This window comes from Pogona vitticeps, chromosome 12 (genome assembly GCF_051106095.1).
Source record: "Pogona vitticeps strain Pit_001003342236 chromosome 12, PviZW2.1, whole genome shotgun sequence".
NCBI classification, from domain to species: Eukaryota; Metazoa; Chordata; class Lepidosauria; order Squamata; family Agamidae; genus Pogona; species Pogona vitticeps.
This window is the reverse complement of record NC_135794.1, coordinates 15747965-15771353: the sequence shown is the minus strand read 5'-3', so window position 1 is coordinate 15771353 and position 23389 is coordinate 15747965. Positions and strand designations below refer to the sequence as shown.

Genomic DNA, 23389 nt, shown 5'->3' with positions numbered 1-23389 from the left:
TCACTGTAAGCAGAATATGAACCAGAGTCATAGATGATGAGGCCTGATTATGTGTCACTATCAGAGCAGGCTATTTGGAGGGTCTGAAGTCAAAATTAGCACATTGAAAATGAAATTCACTATGAATGATTGTAAATGTTCACCACATGTACTGTATAGAATTCCAGATTTCAGAATGGTACAATATCTGAAAAGAGGGACTTGTAGAATAGGTTTAATTTGGAGGTTTTCACAACATAAAAATATAGGAAGTTACTTGTTGTCCAGAAGCAGGTGCAGAGGGGTGTGTGTGTGTGTGCGTGTGTGTGAGAGAGAGAGAGAGAGAGAGAGATCAACACAGGCACTGATCCTTGACTTGAGAACAGGGGATATTAAAGGCATGGCCTTTTTTCAGTGGTGAAACACTCTAAACTATGGAGAGCCATATCCTTGATGTTTTAAGACATTTTTACTAAATATTATTTTGTGAGCACTATATTTGCATTCCATCAAAAAGCATCAGTGAGGTATAATTTACAATATACAGCTCACATAAACCTCAGTGTAACGAAGGTTAGGCCCAGGCTGCACACAGGAGTTTTGTAATGAACACAAACTCTGCTATGATCAGAATTCTTCGTATCTTGTTAAACCTCAAAATGACCAGATAGGCGGGGTATAAATAGAATGAATGAATGAATGAATGAATGAATGAATAAATAAATAAACAAATAAACAAACAAACAAACAAACCTGGAAATGAGTGCAAAAAATTAAATGTGTTTGTCATCAATATAAATGAAGCATACATGAATAAACACACACAGAGAGATCTATTTTAAATTTCTTTATTGAGTCATTGTAAAATTTTAAGTATAACTATTTTTCTCTGACCTTTCAGGAAAGAACACCTTTCCTCATTGTGAAATATATGCCTTAAAATTGACCTACAAATTCAGAACAAAAATAAACACTTACACAGATGTCTTTTTGTTGGTAAACAAAATGTAAACATTACATATATACAAATCTACAACCATTCATTTGTGTGAAAGTGCTCTTTTGCAAATTAAAGAAATGTCCTTTTTGAAATTCCATTTTCATATTTTTCAGAAATAAAGCTACCTCATGGAAATCTACCTATGGTACTTCCTGTTTTATGACTATTTTATATACACATTTACATAGAAAGAATACCCTGTTTCCCTTAAAATAACCTGAAAATAAGTCCTAGTATGATTTTTCAGGATGCTCATAATATGTCCTACTCCAAAAATAAGCCCTAGTTAAGTGAAACCCCACCCTTGTGCAGTAACCAGAAGATGACTGTATTTGAATAAACGTAGATGCTTGTAAATGACAAAAATAAAACATCCCCTGAAAACAAGTCCTAATGTGTTTTTTTGGAGCAAAAATTAATATAAGACCCTGTCTTATTTTCGGGGAAACAGGGTATATATTTCAGTCTTTGGAGTAAAATATTTCCTACTGAAATACCAAGAGTCATCTCCATGACAAAGCTTTATTTCTATAAAGACCAAAGTTAACACACATTACAGAGCGTTAAGAATACCTACTAAGTAAGCAACTGTGCTCTTCCATCTAATATAAGTCTGACAGCATGGGCCAAACAGATGAAAAACCTGTTGAAATATTACCAAATGCAAATAAAAATTCCCCTGAAGTATTGCAACAAATCATGATTCACAAAGAAGGAAACGTTTTGAAGACTGCCTTTCTATAACAGAGAAATTTTAAACTCAGGTTTTGTGTTGAATTAATATACAGTGGTGCCTCGCTTAACGGCGATAATCCGTTCCAGGAAAATCGCCGTTAAACGAAAACATCGTAAAGCGAAAATTAAAAGCCAACTGAAACGCAATGAAAACCTTTCAATGCGTTCCAATAGGCTTAAAACTCACTGTCCAGCGAAGATCCTCCATACGGCGGTCATTTTCGCTGCCTGTATAGCGAGGAATCCGTCCCTAAACACAGCGGGGAGCCATTTGGAACCCGCCAATCAGCTGTTTAAAAATCATGGTTGTGTGAAGAATCGGTTCCCGAAGCAGGGAACTGATCATCGCAAAGCAAAATTCCATTTGGACCATGGTTTTGCGATCGCAAAAAGATCGTCGTAATGCAGGACAATCGTAAAGTGAGGCACCACTGTACCATGTGAAAATGGTCACTCTTGGACTCTGTGGGTGGGAACTTTATTCTGACATCTGATTTTCTGATCATAGTCTAATTTGAATTAGGAATTTTTCATCACACATTTCATTTCCTAGTACCTCCAGTTAAAATATCTCTGGAAGAAGGACCAAGAAGAGGTTCTCCCACAATTCTTCAGAGAACTGAAGGCTATCAGAGCAGATAGTGCCGGAGTGTGTGGGCTAGTGGTTTGACTTGGGCTGAGGCTGCTTCATATTTACATCACTTCAGAAAACATCTGTGGGACGGGAAAGAAAGGAACTAAGCCCCCAACCTGCTACTCCAGCTCTGAAAATTCCAACTTCTTAGAGGAATTCCACTAACATGAGCCTAGCAAAGTGACATGACTATGAAAATGTGTAATTATAGTCATAACTGTTGATTTTACATCACATTGCCTCCACAGTTATGCTTTTATTAGTTTGTTCACATATGCCGTTGCCACTGATCAAGTGCAGGGGAAACCTAATGTACTGTATGTGTGTGTGAACTAACAGTTCTAATCCATAGAATCTTAGGTAATAATATGCTGACTAGTTTTTCAGGTGCCACAAGACACCTTTTTGGCTTTGTTAGTGTAACAGACTCTATAATAACAGGCTGACTGGCATAGCTAACCAGCTACCTGGTTTCTGCAGAGGGCTTGAGCAAACTACTGCCGGACTGCAACTTACATCAACCTCTACAAGGATGAAAAAATGTGGGGACTTGTAGTCCAATAACATCTGGAGATCAGTATTTTACTTCACGCCTATTTAGCAGGATTTAAACTTGAACTGGCAGGATATGCTCCAGTTGGAACCAAGTAATTATTTTTACTCTTACGTCACTTAATAGAAACCTTGATGTTAGGTCAACTTGGATGTCCACCCAAATGCCCATTGCCCATGCCCTCAGTATCCTAACCAACAGGAAATCTGCCAAAATGAAAGTAGTATTAGTTTTCTATATAAAGGTAGAAGACAGAAACTGATTTATAGTTTTCTTAGTACCTCTGGAAACACTTACACAGAGCTCAGGAAGAAGATGTGGGCCTTCCATCATAGCAATAAAGTGCTCTACAACAGTGGCTTTTATGCTGCTAATGAGAGCAAAGAGTGGCATTTCAAAACTTAACTAACACGGTCTCTTAAAATGCACAAGTATCTAGGTACTTATTGACATTTGCAATCACCATGTACAATATTTCCATAGAAAATATAACATAGGTATGTACAAAGATACTAACAAACCCACATTACTAGGTAATGAATGGTTTCCAACATATATATCCAATGATTCAGGAGGTACAAATTTATCACATGATTCATAAAAACAAGTTTGGGAGATTACCTGTCTATAAATACAAAATAAATGCAGACATGTGGAAATGTATGACAAAATTTACAAGGGAATTCCATGCAAGCTTACTGAGTGGAATAGCAGTAGCTGTGTCAACATGTCAGAAGGCCTGTGCAAGAGGTATTACTGCTTCACTGTGCCCTTAGAGCAGCCTTCCCCAACCAGGCATTTTCCAGATTAGCCAAAGGGATGCTGCTTGGGGATGATGAGAGCTGTAGTCCAACACATTTGGAGGACACCTGCTAAGGGAGGCTGTATCAGAAAACTTTACATAGCTGCCACAAACCCAAGGAAGTTCCAGTTTCTGTTTACTCAGTAAGGAGCTTCAAAAGCAACTGGTGATATGGCAGATGGATCTGCTGTTCAAAGACAAAACTGTCTCAGAATCCTTTGCATACACCTGAAGTAGCTTTTTGGATCCAGGCCTCAGAGTTAAGTCAAGAATCACTGCCAATGCATAGTCTAATCCAACAATTATTAGCACAGGCATAAAATAATACCATAATTGCCACACTACTGTTAAATTAGGAGATTATCAGAAAGAGCGGATAGCAGAGTCAGCGTATCTTTACATGTGCAAATTAGAGCAAACGCAATATTTTTTAGTTCCTCATGTTTAAAATTATTAGCTATGAAAACAAAGCAGTGTGGAGGTTCACAACAGTGGCAGGAGTCCTGTTAAATTGCTGTGTAGCCGTAATCAACCTGGCTCCAATAGTGTCAAGGTGGAAATGCTCTCCACTTCCGCCATCTTATTGCAGAACAGGCCACAACAAGGAACCACATGACTATTTGCACCGTTTGCTTTGCAACAAACTATATTCTGGCCCAAAAGTTAAAAGTTGTCATGCAACTTGCATTTGCAAACAAACTCACTCTAGTATATGCTTAATGTACTTGATTTCTGAAAGTAGGTAGCATTTTCCCCACATCTCTCATGGCCATTTCCGCCCTTCTCTTAAATTTCATTTTAGATTCTACTTGGGAATATTCCAGGTTATTACCTGTTCTTTCTCTATTCCACCCCCCCTTGCCCCACAGTTTGGACAGATTCCAAGGGTTAATACAACTACTTCCGTGTACCCATGGAACTTTAGGATTATCTTTCTGAAACATCCATACTTCTACCCATGGCAAGAGAAATACAAGACCAGTTGCTTTTGAACCTGCAGGTACTTCCAAAAGTAGATTGTGGGCCAAAACAGAGCTTGCTGATTGAAAAGAAAAGGTCCAGAATTCCATTGTGTATGCCACAGCCCACAGGTGTGCCAAAAATATATATATTTTTACATCACACTCTTTGTTCTGAAAAATCTATACAGCAGAGGCTCCTAACAGGCAACGATGTGTCAGCCGAAACTTCTTGAAAGTGACAAATGCATATTAATTATGAAAGCTTCATACAAGTCTGCAACACTTGTCAGCTAAATCTACGATGTAAGTGTAGACATTTTTGGAACAGGATATAAATGTCAATTCATACTCTGATTAAAAAAAATACATTTCCATATTGAGAGACAGAAAAAATAAGAAAAGAAATATATTGTTTCTGAAAAAAGATAGTTACTGTTAACATCAAAGAGGACAAAAGTATTGCTTATGCAATGGAATCACTTCATTCACTATAGTAATTCAAAAAGTTAAAAAAAATAGGAGCTTGCTGTACATAATTTAAAATTGTTATTATACAACTACTGGTAAGCACTCTGTAACATTTTCAATATTTTATGTAAACAATTTTGGAAAGCTTATTTCATTCGTGCAAACTTCTAAGTGCATGATTTGGGTCCATCTCTGTCTAAATTTTCTACAATGGACCATTTAATCTCCTCCATTAAGTGGTTTATAGACACTGTTCAGATGAAGGGAGCTCTCTCTTGTCTAATGGTGAATCAGTCTTCTCCTGGAAAATTTTGATTTAAAATGCTTTTTTAATGGAAAAAAGTGGCAAAAACTTTCTGAAATCCTGTTTTATACATATGTACCCTGTAGCAACACATTACATTTTCTCTCTTAAAGATATGGCTCCCCAAAAGTCTTCCGACATTCCATCACTCCTGTACTTGGAGGCCTATCGAAGTTGTGGGTGCTCTTGACCTGATTTGCTGTTAGGCGATCATAAGCCATTTTGTATTCTCTATCAAAAGCATCTGTAACAACAGAGGGAAATACAAATAGATCAATAGAAATATAAATACAAAGAGTAGCCTGGTTTAGAGACAGTAGCATGTGGTTGCTGTAAAATTTATTTATTTATTTATTTATTTATTTATTTATTTAATTTATACCCCGCCTATCTGGTCGGTGAGGACCACTCTAGGCGGCTAAAAGAGGTAAGCTCCATACTGGGCGACATCTCACTAAGATACGAATTGAAAATAAAACTACCAGTATCCACCAAGGTTTGCTGATTAAGGGACCAACTGTCTGATGAAGAAACAATACAAGGTTTCAGGTTATTCAGTTTGGAAAAAGAGGGGACAGGACAGAGAGGCAAGAAATTATGCATGGCGTAGGCCTGTGAATTTTAAGTGGCGGAAGAGTTTGTGGAATTTAATATTTTTCTCAGTTTAAATCACCACAATCCTTATAAGCAGCCAATAATTCTGCAGATTTGCATAGGATAATTAATGTGGGGAGAAAGATTTAGAGACCCCACTCCTCACACTTCTCTCCAGACCAAGTTATTTTGCTGAGTTATAACTCCCCTCAGCTAGCATGGCTGGAGTATTCTCAGCTGAGTCTAAAAGAGTTACATTCCAGGTTCTGATGTGCAGCATACAAAGCTGAGCTCATTAAGGATCTCTGGTGTTAAATGACCCGAAGACAAGGGTGTCTGATAACTTTATTGCCTTTCGATTGTGTACAAGGATTACTGTTTTCTCTTTTTTTCTGCTAAATAAAATCTGCACATCAATAGCCTAAGGCAATGAAGGAAAAATCTTATTCATGTCACAGATCCTTCCCATGCTGGAATGCCTGAGGGAGATCCTTACTCAGAAAAGGCAAATATAGTAGTTGTTTAATTAATAGTTAATTGCATGCTCTTCAGTCAATTCCAACTTATGGAAGCCTTTTTCAGGGTTTTCTAGTTACAAAGTACCCAGAAGTGGTTTACCAGTCCCTTCTTCTGCAGGTGTCCTGGGACTGTGTTGCTTTCCCATGGACACACAGGCTGGCTCTTCTCCTGGAAGGCACAGGGGACGAATCCAACTCCAACCCCTGCCTCAGGTTCTCCATTTCACTGAGCTATCCAGCCAGTTAAATAGTTGTTTACAACCCTCATGTTAGACTCATTTAGAGAATGAAAATTGCACTTCCATCCTGACAGGGTTTTAGAAGGGGCTTCAAATACAAATAGGGATGTGTGGCGCTACGGGTTAAGCTGCAGAAGCCTCTGTGCTGAAAGGTCAGAAGACCAGCAGTCGTAAGATTGAATCCACGTGACGGAGTGAGCTCTCATCGCTTGTCCCAGCTCCTGCCGACCTAGCAGTTTGAAAGCATGTAAAAATGCAAGCGGTTAAATAGGTACCACCTCGGTGGGTAACGGTGTTCCGTGTTGAGTCGTGCTGGCCACGTGACCACGCAAACTGTCTTCAGACAAATGTGGCTCTATGGCTTGGAAACGGGGATGAGCACCACGCCCTACAGTCGGACACGACTGGACTAAATGTCAAGGGGAACCTTTACCTCACAATAGATTATACTGACTCCTTTTCATGCAAATGTGGCACAACACAACCGAGGACTTACCTATATCAATATTATCTCTTCCAAGAGCAACAAGAGAGAGAAATAATATTTCTCTATAAAGACTCCTGCAAAGAAACGATAGAAAAATATTTGCATTTTTAAAAAACCATCATAGCAATTCAGCCATATCAGATCCAGCATTAGAACTAGCCGTTATTATTTTGGATAATATTGACCCTGCTCTTCAGCACTAAAGAAAAAATGGTTTTTAATTACATTCTTCTGCTATTGGCCCACGTTTTCTGTATTAGGCACAAAAAGCTCAAAAGGAGATCCAGAGTATGGTACCATCACCAGAACAGCAGTGCAAAATTAGACCCAACCCTGTCAAAACCAGTATGAGTCAAGATGGAAAGCTCTTCTTGGTGGTCTTTCCAGTTCTCCAGAACTGCTTCAACTGAGCAAGAGTGTAATTTTTTGGATGTTTGTGCATTTTCTTTGGGCTATGGTTGTCTTGTGGGTGACCAGCTTCCGAGCAGTACGTGCTCATTAATGTATTATATACTCTTCCGAAAAGAAATGGCTTTCTGTCTGTTCAAAGCAGGGAGGATTAGGTCCAAGGGAAACAGTCTCTGAAGAACGGGAAATGGGGAAAGCAATCCACTTTGAATACTATCTTCCTATGACCAAAAACGGACAGCTTTGAATCGTATTTTTAAATAGATACTGCCACTTTGCAAGAAAAGATTGAAACAGGGACAAAACCTGTGAAATGCCCAGAAAACATTTATAAGAATGTTTCTGTTGCTTGAATTAAAAGAGTATGCTTTGGAGCCCAGCGAATTGGTCACCAGAATCTGCAGCATTCTTGAAACTCATCAGGTATGAATGTACATGATTCCTTGGGATGGAATATTCATGTATGCATAATAAAATCCTCTTTTAAAAAAGAGAAAGTTCTTGATGAAGAGGGGAAGTTTGCAAAATGTAGAGACAAAAAGCCTTGCCTCTGGAGGCAGCAGTTCCCTCCCTTTTTTCCAAGCCTTCACATTGCTAATAAGATAATTAATAACCGCCATGTGCATATTCATCATCACCACCACCACACCACATGAGAGAGGGACAAAGTTCCTGTTTTATTAACTATAGGTGTATTAAACAGATAATGCATTGTCAGGGATGCAGAAACTGTACCACAACTAGTGAGAAATCTCAACATCATGTGGCAGTTTTCCTAGCCAGAACCTAAAAGTGTTAGGACTTTCTATGCTTGCTTCCAGATGAAGCTTTTGTTGTGTAACCATCCTTCCTGTACGGTAGATCATTCCTAAGTCTCTAATTCAACATTCTAACCCCTACACCACAATGGCAAAATGTGACGTTACAGACTCTTTTAAACTCACTTATTTACCTTTGCCTTTTTATCTGTGGACATTTGTTGAGTGTCTCTAGGATCTGACTCATCGGTCCATATACATCATTCATCTTAATACTCTTTACCATGCTTCTTAAAAGCTCCTGGTTAAAGGAATTATCATCCTTCTGCAGTAAGCGAGCCATTGGGTACTTTTGAGCTAGGAAAAAAGCAGTATTTAAGAAAGTACTGAAACAACAAAGTGGCAGGGGGAAAAAACAAATGATGTAAAAAGAAAAAAAGTAATTTACTCAAAATATAGTGTATGTTATAGAAAGACACAACAAAGAACAACCAGCCATAAAAGAGAAGTTTTACTTAACAGCATGTAATAACTGCAAACGAACAGACACTCAGTATCTCTTTTGGAAGCCAGTTTTGAAATAGACACTGAGAATAATGCAAGGTTTACTGAGATGTTCAACACAATCCCGATGATTCATCTTGAAGACACATTAACTGAATAAGAATTTACATATTCAATAAAAAATAAGACTGGAAAAAATACATGCCCAGGCAGTACATGGTAAGCTAAAAGTGACTACTGTATAACACACACACACACACACAAATGGGGAGCAAAAATGTTTAAAATAAATACATCAGGCTTAGCAGGATAGTGTGGGAACACTCACTCTCAAATACAAGTGTATTGCTTTGACCTGCAAGACAAAAAGTGGTACAATCAAAATTCTCATTGCTTATCAGTTGAACCTGATAAGCTTGTTGATAGGCAGTGATGAAGTCTTTCCACAAAGCGAGTTACTTCCAAAATGAATGCAGACAACTTACTTTGTGCATTCCACAGAATATAGAGAGGTTGTCCTGGATCTTTGTGCAACTTCATGTTGTCCCACAACATCTGAATTAGAACATATTTGCTGTCCTCTAAAATACAGTTTCTTGGAATCTGTGGAAGAAAAATGTGGAATATAAACATGTGAATATAAGAACAGGAAACTGTAGTTAGCAGCGAACCTGCTTGATCTGACACATAGACACAGACATCCAACAGAAAGATAATAATCCTGATATTTTCTGAATATATATTTGCTCTGGAAGTTTGTTTGCTAGATCCCCCATATTAAAAGCCAATAAAATAATGAAGTCTCCTTTGGCTCCAGTCCTTCCTTTCCCACAATCCATTCTACAACAAAGCCAGGATGGTCAGGTGAGGCTGGTGATGCAAATATCCATCAGACCCCAATGTTACTTTCACCTATTAACAATAAGGTAGCTGTGCCCCATACTATAATCTGGCCTGGGTGTTGCACTTATTTTCCTACACAACTAAGTTGCAATAGAAGCTCTTGCATAAAGAAATCACTCTGACTCTTTTAAGTGCTTACAGTGAACACAGGAAAACTATCCCTGCGTTGTCAATGGAAGCAGAATGAAATATGAAAAAAAGGTAGTCAGTGGTAGAGAAAGACTAATAATATGGATGAACTGGGTCTTAGGGAAAAGGCCAAATGAGATGAGATGGCAATCATGTTATTGTGTATGGTGTCAATGGCTTGTAAATAGTGTTTCTATGGAGGCTGTCACCTATCTTGAGCTCCTATGAGAAAGGATAAAAATGATGTAAACAATTTAAAAGATGTAGCCCTGGAAATAAACTAGTTGCTGTACAGCAAATAAAATTAATGTTCATACCTTTGAATGCTTATTGCAATGCTCAGAAGATAGTATTAATCCTGGTAAGTTACTTGGTAAGTCCAGACGTCGAAAATACCACACTAGATTCCAAAACACAATAGGATGGTGGTCCACAAAGTCTGCTACTGTTATTGCATGATCCCCTTCATTTTCTAATAAACTTTCAAGCTCCTTCCATACAACAAGTGGACTCAGATAAGGAACAGTGATGGGTTCTGGACTGGGTAAATTCCACTCTAGCCCCAAAGGATCCTATTGTATGAACAACAAGAGAAAGCATTTGAGACCATCTAGAAGTCACTGAGATTTGATATTAAAGGGGGTGGAAACAGAAGGGCCTTATTCATTTGTCATCCTTCTTATACAGTGGTGCCCCGCTTGACGATTACCCCGCTTCACAATGAAATCGCTTCACGATGAGGTTTTTGCAATCACTGAATGGGGAAAATCTGGTTTACGACAATCGTTTCCCTGCTTTGGAAACTGATTCTTCGCATTATGACGATCAAAAACAGCTGATCGTCGGGTTTCAAAATGGCTACCCACTGTTTTCCAGACCTATTTCCAGAAGACAGCGACTGAAAATGGCTTCCCTTATGGAGGATCTTCGCTGGACGATGAGGTACTTCGCCCATTGGAACGCATTGAACCGGTTTTCAATGCATTTCAATGGGTTTTTTTCTTTCGCTTGACGACGATATCACTTAACAGTGATTTTAACGGAACGGCACCACTGTATAATTCTACACATTCGGGTGCCAGGCAAGACATTTTTAATTTTCATTATCCTTAATTGTTGGTAGGGTTTCATTTTTGCTGAGCTTATTATAATTTTTGTCTACATTCTGTTCTATTGAGAACCACTGTTAAATTGTATTTTTACAAGTTGTTGCAAACTACCCCATTTAAGAACTGGTGCATTAAACTATTTTAAATAAATAAATAGATAAACTGAGAGACAGAAAGAGAGAGAGAGAGAGAATATAGCAGTGAGAACATTTTTTTTAATTTTGCATCCCAACTTTCTGCAAGATGCTGCTATATTCAGTCAGAATATCCTCTTTTGGTAGTTTTCAGCACCAGTCCTGTGAAGGAAATCATGCTTCCCCCCCCCCAAAAAAAAGCTAGGAAAACAAGGCCCAGTTACTCACAGCAGGTCCCTGCCATGTAGTAGGCAAGCTCCCTGTAGGAACCAGGCGGCTGTGCTGGTGGCTTCTTGCTCCTTCTACCTCGAGAGGACTGTATGTACTAATACTTCTTGACAACGGGTGACTGGTGTGTTCGTTGCTAATAGTATTTTGGCTTCTTCTAGATGGGATCTGAATGCTCCTGGCACAGGTGGTGTCAGATGGTTTTGACTTGCTGCCAATAAAAGATTGATTTTACTTTACATGTTTATGTGGCAAAAGTCATACTGCCAACGAGATCACAGACATGCAAGAAAGACAACTTCAGTTTAACAACTAAACTGAAACACGCAATTTTCTTCTTCCTATGTCCAAAACATTTCTTGAGAAACCCTTTCCCATTTTCTGCACACCTTTTCTTCTCTTAAACATTAACAATCTGCTGTTAATCAATAACAATGAGAACAAATTAACATAATTAACAATTAATAATACTATTTATCTTATAATTCATACTGTTTTTCAGGATTTTTCATTAGTGCTTTCTATTGTTACTTTTTTGATGATGATGACGACAGCAATGACAATGAGTGTTTTCTTACTAAGAACCACTTCTTGCACTACAAAAGATCTGTCTTCTTGGATCAGGCCTTTGAATTTGACACCTTATTACTCACCCCAAACTTTCAGGCTACAGTCATCATGGCTTGAATAATACACCAACATATGCCTGAAGGCACGCCAAGGACATTCCTTGGACCAAGTGATAGGATGAAGCATTGTTTTTACCTATCAGAATGTAACTCAGGTATCACAGAGGCCATAAATCCCGAAGTGGGATCAGGGTTGAACGAATTTCCTGTCTGGCTTGGAAAAGATGATGGAAACTGCAGGTTTTCTGAAGATGGACTGGACTTCAGGAAATATCTACAAAAAGTAGAAATGTTCATGTGATCAGAAGGTTTAGACACTAGAATTTCAAAGAACTACAAGAAACAATTCTATTACAAATACTGGATTACCTTCCAGGGCCCCGGAGATCTCTGATTTCAATGTTCAGAAAGGGCAAGAACAGGTTTCCACAGAAAGGGCACGTAGTGTTAAGGTTGGAATCATCTGCTGTCCAGCCTGCCATGATTTCTTCATCATGTACTAGACAATCACAGGTTCGACACCGTGAACAGCTTGAGATGAGAACCTGTATAAAGCATTCAGTTAAAGCTGGGGTGAAGAGTATAATAGGCGTGCGCTTTGGGATGATCAAGGACAGATCCTGCCCCTGTATGATTACCTTTCAGTGCTAACATATCTCACCCCGCCCAGTCTTCTTTTTTCAAGACTAAACATGCCCCATCTTTTCAGTTTTTTCTCAAAGATCTTGGATCAGTCCCTTGATCATCCTTGTTGCCCTCCTCTGAACTAATGCAAAACAAAAAGACTATAATTTCATCAGAAAAGAAGGGATGATTTCAGGGTATAAGACATCTAAAAGTTTTAATAAAACATAAGGAATGAGCTCATATACTCCACAAACATGAATAACACCAATGTTATAATGGAACCAATATACTCCTGTCACTGGGGGTGGGGGGGAGAGGAATTTTATAGTTAAATAAACAGTGGTGCCTTGCATTATGATCGCTTTGTTTAACGACAAAATCGCATTACAATGAACTTTTTGCGATCGCAAAACGATGTTTTCTATGGGGGAATTTCGCTTTGCGATGGTCGGTTCCCTGCTTTGGGAACAGATTCTTCGTGAAACAACGATTTTCCAACAGCTGATCGGCGGTTTCAAAATGGTGGCTGGGTAAATAAAATGGCTCCCCGCTGTGTTTAGGGACAGATTCCTCGCAAGACAGGCAGCGAAAATGGCTGCCCTATGGAGGATCTTCGCTGGACCGTGAGTTTTAAGCCCATCGGAACACATTAAACAGGTTTTAATGCGTTTCTATGGGCTTTTAAATTTTGCTTTACGATGTTTTCATTCTACAGTGATTTCGCTGGAATGAATTAACATCGTAATGCGAGGCACCACTGTATGTCCAATCTTCAGAGTATTGTCTAGAGAATCCCTGTTGTCTTTCTCTGAACTTGCTCCAGTTGGCAACCTTCTTAAAAGTGTGGTGTCCAGAGATGATCACAATTCTCTAGATGAGGCCTAACCAATACTGATTATTAAGTCTGCTGAAGTGTACCGGCCTAGAAAAACAGTTCAGTCTAAAAAACTAGAAGATGTTCATCCTAACTGACATGAAGATTAGTAGTTTACTTTTTCTTTCTGTGCTAGTGGCCTAGTTTTAAAACCTTGAGATTTAATTCTCTGGTCCTGCTTTTTCCCAACATGACATTTCTACACAGTTCCACAGTATGTGGTGGATTCTGTCAAGGACACCGTTTCCCACTGCTAAAAATTAATTAGCTTTCTCGATGGAAGCGAAAGCAGCTCTGAGAATTCCACAGCACTGTAATGTCAACAAATTAGCAGCTGAATTAATATATTTATAGAGCTGACAAAATACATTTTAGACTGATCTGTTGGCTTCTCCTCTCTCTGGCTCATCAGTGAGTATCAACAATTGCTCATTTGTAAAAGTAATGAGGTTTCAAGGGTTGCTTTGAAAGAGCAGTGAAAGTAATTGGTAAAATTGCTTTCCTGAATATTAGAATTTTAGTTTATCAAGAAAAAGGTCAGCTAGACTTCTATTACATCCTGAAGGAGCCTTCCCCAACCTGCTCCTCTCCAGATGTGTCTCCTTAACTGCCCAGAGTGGCCTGGCAGCCAGTCAAATAAATAAATACATACATACATAAAAAATTTTGACCTTATAACCCTCAGCCACAATTGGAGGGAGCCAAGGTGTAAACTGATGCCTATTTCATGGGACCAGAAGATGAGTAAAGCCAGCAACCCATCCCTTTGCTTGATTTCCCCCACTTCTAATAAATATGCTAATTAAAAAGGGAAAATGTTGTACCTCCAGTGCATAATTCTGAAACACACTTGTGCTGCTTGTGCTGCAAGATGATACCAGCTCTGATCTGTCAGGCAGAGGAAACTTGGAAAGGGAGCCTAAAAGGCAAACAAAACACTTTTACATTCCTTCTGGTCACAGAAAAGGGAATTTCCTTCCATGGGCAACTCCTTTCCTCCACTTCAAGGAAGAAGATACCTAGAGCTTCTGCTAAGGAACAGGCCTCTCAGTTTGGCAAACAATGAGCCCCAAGCCACCATTGTTGTGACTGCTAGGCATGGATGGGTGGGAGTCTCTATAGGGACAACCGCCAGTGAGATGCTGTTTAAATTAGTTGTGCTACTTATGTCTCCGTAGAGAAGAAGGCAATATGGTAAATTACTTCTGAGTACAGTGGTGCCCCGCATAACGGGCGCCCCGTTTAACGACGAATCCGCATAGCGACTTTTTTTTTGCGATCACATTGTGATGTTTTAAATGGTAAAACATCGCTTTGCGATGATCAGTAAGCTGTTTCGCTTACCGATTTTCGCATAGCGATGTTTTTAGAACAGCTGATCGGTGGTTCCAAAATGGCTGCCGGGTAAAAAAAATGGCCGCCCGCAGTGTTTTCCTTGCTTACTGGGCAGCGAAAATGGCGGCCGTATGGAGGATTTTCGCATAACGGTGAGTTTTTTGCCCATAGGAATGCATTAAACGTGTTTTAATGCATTCCTATGGGCTTTTTTGTTCCGCATAGCAATGAATCCACATAGCGACAATTTTTCCGGAATGGATTATCGTTGCATAGCGAGGCACCACTGTACTCTGTGACTAGAAAACCCTGAAAAGTGTTGCCGTGAGTTGGAACTGACTTGATGGCATGTATTACTCTTATTAAAGGTTATGTTGCTACCGTCAGAGAGGGCTACATGAGGCTATCCTAATCAGGGAGATGGACATTTCTGAAATGCTAAGGTATAGCTCTTTTTGGGGACTGACATTGTTCTGATCTCTTAAGTACATGATTTTTTTTTTAAAAAAGGGGGGGGAAGAGAGGCTGAAATTTGAGATGTTTTTTCCACTGTAGTAGATCAGTGTTTGGGGACTGTGAAGTGAAGCCTCAAAGGATCAACTGCAGACATGGCCGTCCTAACAGAATAGTTGGTGGTGCCAAAACATTTACAAATGCAATCTTTTTGAAGTGGATGGGAAGTGACACCCACTGAAAGGTGTTGTCATCCAACACTTAACAACGCATTTTCATGGAGACTACTCATGGGTGTTTTGTCCAACACAGATTATTTTCACGTACTGTTGTAACTGTGTGAGGCTAAAAAGAAAGATGCGAGAAAGCTTGGAAACCTACCATACTGGGGGACACGTTTTGATGAGCCATTGTTTGAAGCTGAACTCTCAAGACTTGTCCTGCTTAGACCAATTCCCTTTATCATGGAAGAGGCATTCTCTTGAGGAGAAGAGTTGCTTTCAAAATCATTGCAGATTTCTTCATCAGTCAGGGAGGTAGACTCTGAATCTAGGGCTCCAAGGGATGAAACACTTGCCCGGTCTGAGTTTTGATCCTGAAAACAAGAATAGGATTTGCTTCTGCTAGCAATCTAACAGAAATTATCAGATAGGAGCACTAGCAGTGAATGTTGAACTTAGCAGCATTATGAAGCTTCATTAAAGAACCAAGCTAGCATTAATAGCTGTACAGTGGTGCCTCGCACAACGAGTGGCTCACACAACGATAAATTCACACAACGATGGCTTTTCCTGAAAAATTTGCCGCCTCACACAACGATGTTTCCTATGGGGAATTTTCGCACAACGATGTCCCTTTTTGCTCCTGTAAAAGTGCCTTAAACTGTTTGAAAAGTGTTTTAAATGCTTGCAATCGTTAGCCCACCTCCTGAAACCTATGCAAACCAATGGCTTTCAATGGAGAAAACAAAAAATCACCAAAAATGAACAAAGACTCAGAACAACACCAAATTAAGTTTGCATAGGTTTCAGGAGGTGGGCTAACGATGCCAAGCATTTAAAACACTTTTCAAACAGCTTAAGGCACTTTTACAGGAGCGAAAAGGGACTTTGCAAACCCATTCAAATGCATTGAGTCGGCTTCAATGCATTTCAATTGGGGAACCGCGTTTCCCTCAACGATGTTTCCTATGGGGATTTTCGCTTAAGGATGGCAATCCGTTCCAATTGGAACGGATTAACCGGTTTTCAATGCATTCCTATGGGAAATGGTGTTTCACAGAACAATGTTTCACAGAACGGGTTTTTTTTGGAACCAATTAACATCGTTGTGCGAGGCACCACTGTATTCCACATTTCCTTATACCAGTCTTCCATATCAAGTTAGCTATTAGATCTCCAGTTCTTTGCTATAATCAGCCGTGCCACTGTTACCATAATAACAATTCATTCTTGTCTTCCCAATTTAATTGATTATTCCTACCTTCAGCAAAGCAATCTTTGAAGACATTTGTACATCCTTTCACAAAATGTCTTTTATCTCTTTAAAAGTTCATGACCACTCCTTTTCCCTCTTTTCACAAGAGCACCACATATGTAAATAAGTCCCCTTTTCTTTTTTACATCCTGAGTATAATGATACGGTTTAATTTATTAAATTCATTTTAACAGGAGTTAGGTACCATCTCCATATGGTTCTGTAAAAGTTTTCCTTGACCCATATTGACATGTTTTCCATTATTCTTCTATTCTACAGTCTATTCCAATCTTCCCTTTGATTTGATTTGCTAGATCATTTTGCCATACTTCTTTAAGTGCTATTGTTTTAAATATTGCCTGTACTACCTTAGTGAGCTTATAACAGTGATGGTGAACCTTTCTGAGCCCCAGTGCCCAAACTGCAAGACAAAACCAACCACAACTGTCCCAAAGAGTCCCACTCCTGGCTGCACAACCTCCAGCGCCTGCCCGGGACACTCCTTGCTCTGCTTCCGGCTGCAGTCCTTAAAGGTGCAGGCGGCAGGAGCCAGGTGTTTCCATACCTGGTGACCGGGGGGGGGGGCGGTGGCCGTTGCCATCTTGGCTCTCCCTCCCTTCACAAGACTTCTTCTCGAAATCTGGGATCGTAGGACAGGTAAGTATTTCTCAATGGAGACTTATGGCTCGAGTGCCCACAGACAGGGCTCCATGTGCCAGCTGTTGCACGCATGCCATAGGTTCATCATCACTGGCTTATAATAAGAAAAGGAGTATTGTCCATCAGTGACCTTAGAGACATATGCAGGGCTTGAAAATTTTTATAACGTCTCACCAGTCAGGCAAAAATTTCACCAGTCAGCATGACCGGACTATAGCCTTGCTATTGGGAATCACTGATTTATACCCTCAGACTTGGGTTGCTTTATTACCTGCATGCCTGTGGGGTCATGAAGCTTGTATTTTGAATGCCTTTCTTTTGAATATCTCCAGCAAAAATAAAACTGAAAGCAAAAGCACCCGGCCTCTTAAGGAGCCATGGTTCCCTCCCACCTCAGGATGTGTCCTCGTTTGGTTGAAATTGGGAGCAGAGAATCTCCATATTCTCCAGCATGGGACTACTCTACATTCTCCTGCAGAGCTATATCTCTATGTGCCACTCAAGCTCTCTTCTTGCAAGAAGAAGGTAGTTTTCCTTTTGCAATGGGAGGAGGGAGGGGAGGACTGAAGGATTAGAGAGAGAGAGAGAGAGAGAGAGAGAGAGAGAGACAGGTGAAGGGGAAGAAGGCAGGGAGTGAGTTGTGGCTCGTCGAGCAGCATTTTTCACTCGTCACAGACGAGTGGACAAGTGCATTTTTCCAGCCCTGGACATATGGAAACCATTCTTGTTACGTGTGTTAGAGAAATGAAAAGGCTTCACTCACAGTGAAGAGTCATTGTACTTCTGGATAGAAACAGGGCCATAATATAATAACTACAAATAAAAAAGTAAATAATTATAAAATTTGATATTTGAATAGAACAACTATCTCAAGTGAGGAAGGAAGCACAAGAGCATATAAGTGTGTGTAGGTTTTTTTTCCTTTTATCTTCATTTTCCTTTACTATTTTGTTAATGTAATAGTAGTAAACATCTTGTGTATTTTGTTTAATAAAAATATATTTTAAAAACCCAAGCAGATCACTTTGAAGATCAAAGTTTATTTTAATCAATTATAGGGAGAATTTGGATACTCAACAAAGCAGCTATACTAAATAACATATGTTAAAGTTTGGAGTTTTGAAATAATAAAGGGGAAGAAAGAAGTGTAACCCTGGAAATGTGATATGTGATAATAAAATGGAGGTCTGAACAGCAATGCACTGGCTATTAAAAGTTACTTCAGGGCAAACAGCTATTTTTGCCAGGTTAGCAAAATACATGTAAAAGGTTATTGGCTCTGCTAGACTAGCAAAACACATTGTAATTCAGTAGGATTTAAAATTTTAGAGGATCTTTTAGAAAAATTAATGTAGTTTAGAGCGAGCCCCATGGAAAGACACTGTATATTTACTTCATTAGCAAAACCAAACTTTGTGTTTACAAACAACCTAATCAACATGTTTTGCAATACTAGCCAGCTCCATTGAACTTTTTATTTTATCTCTGAGAGTAGCCATCAGCTAAGTGGGTATCTGCTTATTTACCTTAATGTGCCCAAAAGCATAAATATGCTGAGTATAACACAGTGAAATTGTTAGCAAGAGGCCAAGAACCAAGAAGAATGAGGCAGTCAGAAGACATATTACAAGTTGAAAACATGCACAGAGAAAGAAATACAGTGGTGCGTCGCTTAATGATTACCTAGTTAAACGACGAAACCTCTTGACGATGAAGTTTTCAACAACTTTGAATTATCTTTATGCATATGGAACACTGAAGCAGTGTAGATGAATAAAGTTTGTAGAAATAGACATGCTAACGTTCCTTGAAATAATTTCAGCAATTAAACGAATTACAATGTGTTTTGCTTCACGCCCAGATGAATGCTGATATTGAAAAGGATTACCTGATTTCATCTTGTAATTAACCCTTTCAGGGATAAATGTCAGCTGTGACAGACTACCAACCACAGACTACCAAGAAATATTATAATTTTATAGTGTTCTGAAGATTTTGTTTTGAGTGTCATACATTTGACTGTGACACTTATAATCAAAATTTGCAGAACAAATACCACTGTTATCACTAAGATACATACTTTTAAGATCTCTTATTAAAATTCAAAATATACAAGCAGAAAACAAATCTTGTTTGTTGAAATCTTTAACTTGTATAGGGCAAAGGATTTGTTACATGTTCCTACAATGTATGAGAACACATGTCCCTACTTATTTTGTAACTATCTTTCTGTGACTCATACAGCAATTTTTCCCCATTTAAAGATTGTAAGAGGAAAATTAGATCCACCTCTTAATAGTTCTGAAATAATATGATTCTTAGATGCACAAGGATTTCTGTCTAAAACATGCTTGGTATCTCCGATAAGAGGGAAATATTTGTTTATGCATTCACACTGCGTGACAGTAGCATCCCTGATACTGAAGCACATAAGATATCTGTGTTTCTCTTAAAAGAGCCCACATTTAGCACACTCTAGTCTAACTGATGGTTTTAGGCTACTAGTGTTGTAGGTTTACCACTTCTACACCAGGCTAAAGGATCTAAACTGCAGCTGTTAATTTTCCTCCGTGATAGATATCATTCTGCACAGTTGGTGGTAATGATATCATGGGTGTGATGCTGAATAAAGTGAAAGACAAGGCTCCAAAACTATTCTGTTTCTTTCACAGCAATGATTTGCAAAGCTTACCTTTGATGAGGAGGCATATGTAGTGAACTTGGAGTACCACTTGCTGGCCTTCTCTGCAACTCCTTTCCCTGCAGTAAACATGCTGCTCTTTAGAACATCAAATGTAGGTGTTAGTAGTGTATCCAAGTTGAATGAAGTTGGAGAAGCAAGAGCGACTGTGCCAGCCATCTCTTGAACTTGTCCTTTCGACAGATTGTTTGGGGAGAACACTGGCGAGGACCAAAGCCTGTCCCTGACTCGCACTTCATTTTTTGCATGGTAGCTTTTGGACTTGGAGAGGCTTGTTGGCCTGGGTGAGTTTGGGGGAAGGCTAGATCGCCGACATGGCTGGGCAAATGTTGGACTTTTTTTGGTGCCATTCTTGTCATTGTAGGCCTTTTGCAGATCCATGCTTGGTGCACGGCTTGATAAAGGACTACTCATATTATTCATATACATCTCTATTTCTTCAGCTAAATCTCGCCTTGCCGATGGAGTTGAGGTACTTTTGTCTTCCTCCTCCTCCTCCTCTTCTTCTTTCTGTTGTCCTATCTCAGCAGCCAGCAAGGAAAGTGGATCAAATCCTGTTTCAACATCAGTTTTTTCAACAGGTTTTGCTGGAAAGCTGATGGCCCGCTGAATTCTCTTTGGTTTTTTGTGGAACAGTTTCACAGTTTTCACCGAGACAGGTTCATTATCCAAATCTTCCAGATCAAATATAACTGGGGATTCCTTGTCCTTAAAATTGTTCTCATAGGGTGCATCTTCATCACTGGATTCTTTTTCCAGGCTTCCTCTCTTACTGGGTTCTAAAGAAGATTGTCTAAGATTGAGAGTCTTTGGGCGTATTCTCTTCTCAAATACCTTAGAAAGTATTTTTGCATCTATTCCCAGGCTTTCAACAATTTCTGCAGGGCTTGCTTCGTGATTAATTTGGTTTTTCATTAGCTCAATTAGAGCATCTCCGCTCAGATTCCGGTTTCTGTTTCTCCAAACTGTCCGCTTATGTTCTATTTCAGCTGCATTTAGATGTCTGCTTCTTAAATTCTCAGCTTTAGTAAATTTTGATTTGTTGTTATCCTCAAAACAAGAGAATAGCAATCCTGCAGAACTTTCTGGGAGGGGAAAAGCACACACAAAACCCAAGACAGTGAAGCTAGTTTCACCAAAAAGTAAAGCAATTGATAATTTGCCATAAAGCACTTTGACATGCACATCTGTCCCCCCCAACACATCTAAGTGAGGTGGGGCACCTTTATTTTACTATCACATTTAAAAGTAACCCCCCTAAGGTTTAGGAAAATACAGCCACTGTGTATATATGGAAGGAGACAACGAGAAAGCTTTCTTACAGAAAATGCTTTCTTATAGAAAACAAGCCCTGCCCCCATAAGTGGGAATTTTCAAGGATGACAGCTTACCTGTTGTGGTATCTCCTATTTTGCCGAATCTGTCACTAACACGAACAATCCTTGAAGCAGGCGAAGCGCTACTGGAATTTTGATAATTTAATGCAGGAAGACAGTCACCACTGCCCTTTCCACTCTCTATCTCAGATACTGTTTACAGACAAGAGACACAGAGAATTTGTCAGGAACAGAGTTTGTTCTTAATAAATGCTTGAAAACACCCACTAATTGTAAACCTTTTCCAGTTTGGTGTTAGGTATCCAAATGCTGGGAAACCAAACTGTCTCAGGATTAAAGATGAAAATGAACTGAACCACAAACGAGGAAAAAAAATGATCTGAGCAAGTTCTTGGTCTGGATATCCTGTTTGCTTCATTTTGCTTTGGCAAACCCGGATGCCCGCCTCTCTCCCTTCATCTCCCTGCCTTGTCTTAAAGCTGCTGCCACGACTGCTGCCATCCTAAGAGGCAGCAGGCCCGACTCCTTACATGGAGGCCAGGCCTGCTGCTTGTGCGCATGTGTCTGCCACTCAGCTGACAGGAGGCAATGTAGGCAGGAGGAGAGGAAGGCGGTTTGCCCCCCCCAGCATGAACTTGAAGAACAAACTGAACTAGTTTGTTTTTCGAGGGGGGGTCATGGTAGTTCATGGTTTATATGGGGAGCCACAAACCATCATGAACCACTGGTTTTCCGATTCATGCCCAACTATATTCAGGATACCTAACCATTTGATATCATTTATACTTGTCCCCCCTCCCATGACATAGCTTCTTTATCCCATCTTGGATTCTGTTTTCTTTATTGATCATTCTGCTCTTATGATCAAAGTCATTTTGATGCTGTTTTTCTCTTTATATTCTGTAAGCTGCAAAGAGTAGATTCCCAAATCTAGATCGGTGGGGTAGAAATGGAACAAACAAACAAATAAATAATTTTCTTGCTGTTGCATTGGTTTTTGTATAATACTGTGCATGTGTGTACATGCTAGTATGACACATCATCAGTAAGGGATTGGAGTGACTGATTGCACACATGAAAAATTACAGCCCTTGCTTACAAAAAAGAACAGTGGCAAAAGGAAATATTGGCTGGAATCTTTTTGGTGTAACTTACGCTGTGCAAACTTGTATTCTGTCAAACATTCCAGCAACAGGTATGTTTTATTTCAATTAATTGCAAGCTTCCTATCTCCTCCTTTCAGGTCCCAATGCTTCCCGGGGCTCTTTTTCCTCTGGGGAAATCTTTGGGAGCCTGACTATGGGGTGGGGAACCTTTACTAGACAAAAACTGTTGCCAGGTTACTGGTATCATCCCCAATCCCAGTAGTGGCGATCTGGTGATGGTTTTTAACTATTAAAGGCTCTTCCGCCTTCTGGCAGATCACAAAAGATTCCCCAGAGCAGAAGAGAGCCCTAAGGAGTCTTAGAACCTAAAAGGAGAGGGAAAGGAAGTCTTCAGTTAATTTAAATTAAATATTCCCATTGTTGGATGATGACTTCATCCTACTTACACAACATAAAATTGCACAAGAGGGTTTTGGCCTATTTTTTTGTTCCCTTTCCCTCCACCCCACAATTTGTGTTAACACGCCTTAAACATCTACATTCCAGAGACTTCACATTCTTGCCAGAAGCACAGAAATCTATGCTTTTCCTGAGGCAAAAAAACCAAAAACAAAACATTAAGGATTTAATTTCTGGTAAAAGAAATGCACAAAGGAAGAAAATTCTGACAGACATGCCATCTTTCTAGCATTCGGACATCAAATGCCCAACATATTTTGTGAAACTGTAGAGGTTCTTATATT

The 23389-nt window shown here is 39.5% G+C and overlaps 1 protein-coding gene across 3 annotated transcripts in view; it reads right to left on the bottom strand.

The window, feature by feature from the left end:
• Positions 1–811: 811 nt before the first annotated feature.
• The window catches only part of DENND4A (DENN domain containing 4A), a 95484-nt gene continuing 72906 nt past the window's right edge, over positions 812–23389 (bottom strand). For 2 of the 3 annotated variants that reach the window (XM_020805674.3, XM_020805675.3), the window contains exons 20-32: positions 21595–21732; positions 20195–21288; positions 15748–15961; positions 14403–14497; positions 12447–12622; positions 12214–12351; positions 11449–11659; positions 10295–10549; positions 9431–9548; positions 9274–9300; positions 8636–8798; positions 7285–7349; positions 812–5681 (exon numbers count right to left, since the gene is read on the bottom strand). In XM_020805674.3, coding sequence (XP_020661333.3) covers positions 5545–5681; positions 7285–7349; positions 8636–8798; positions 9274–9300; positions 9431–9548; positions 10295–10549; positions 11449–11659; positions 12214–12351; positions 12447–12622; positions 14403–14497; positions 15748–15961; positions 20195–21288; positions 21595–21732 — 2831 coding nt within the window. In that variant the 3' untranslated portion in view covers positions 812–5544. The remainder of the gene's footprint in view (positions 5682–7284; positions 7350–8635; positions 8799–9273; positions 9301–9430; positions 9549–10294; positions 10550–11448; positions 11660–12213; positions 12352–12446; positions 12623–14402; positions 14498–15747; positions 15962–20194; positions 21289–21594; positions 21733–23389) is intronic. The other variant, XM_020805676.3, reaches the window with a different exon arrangement.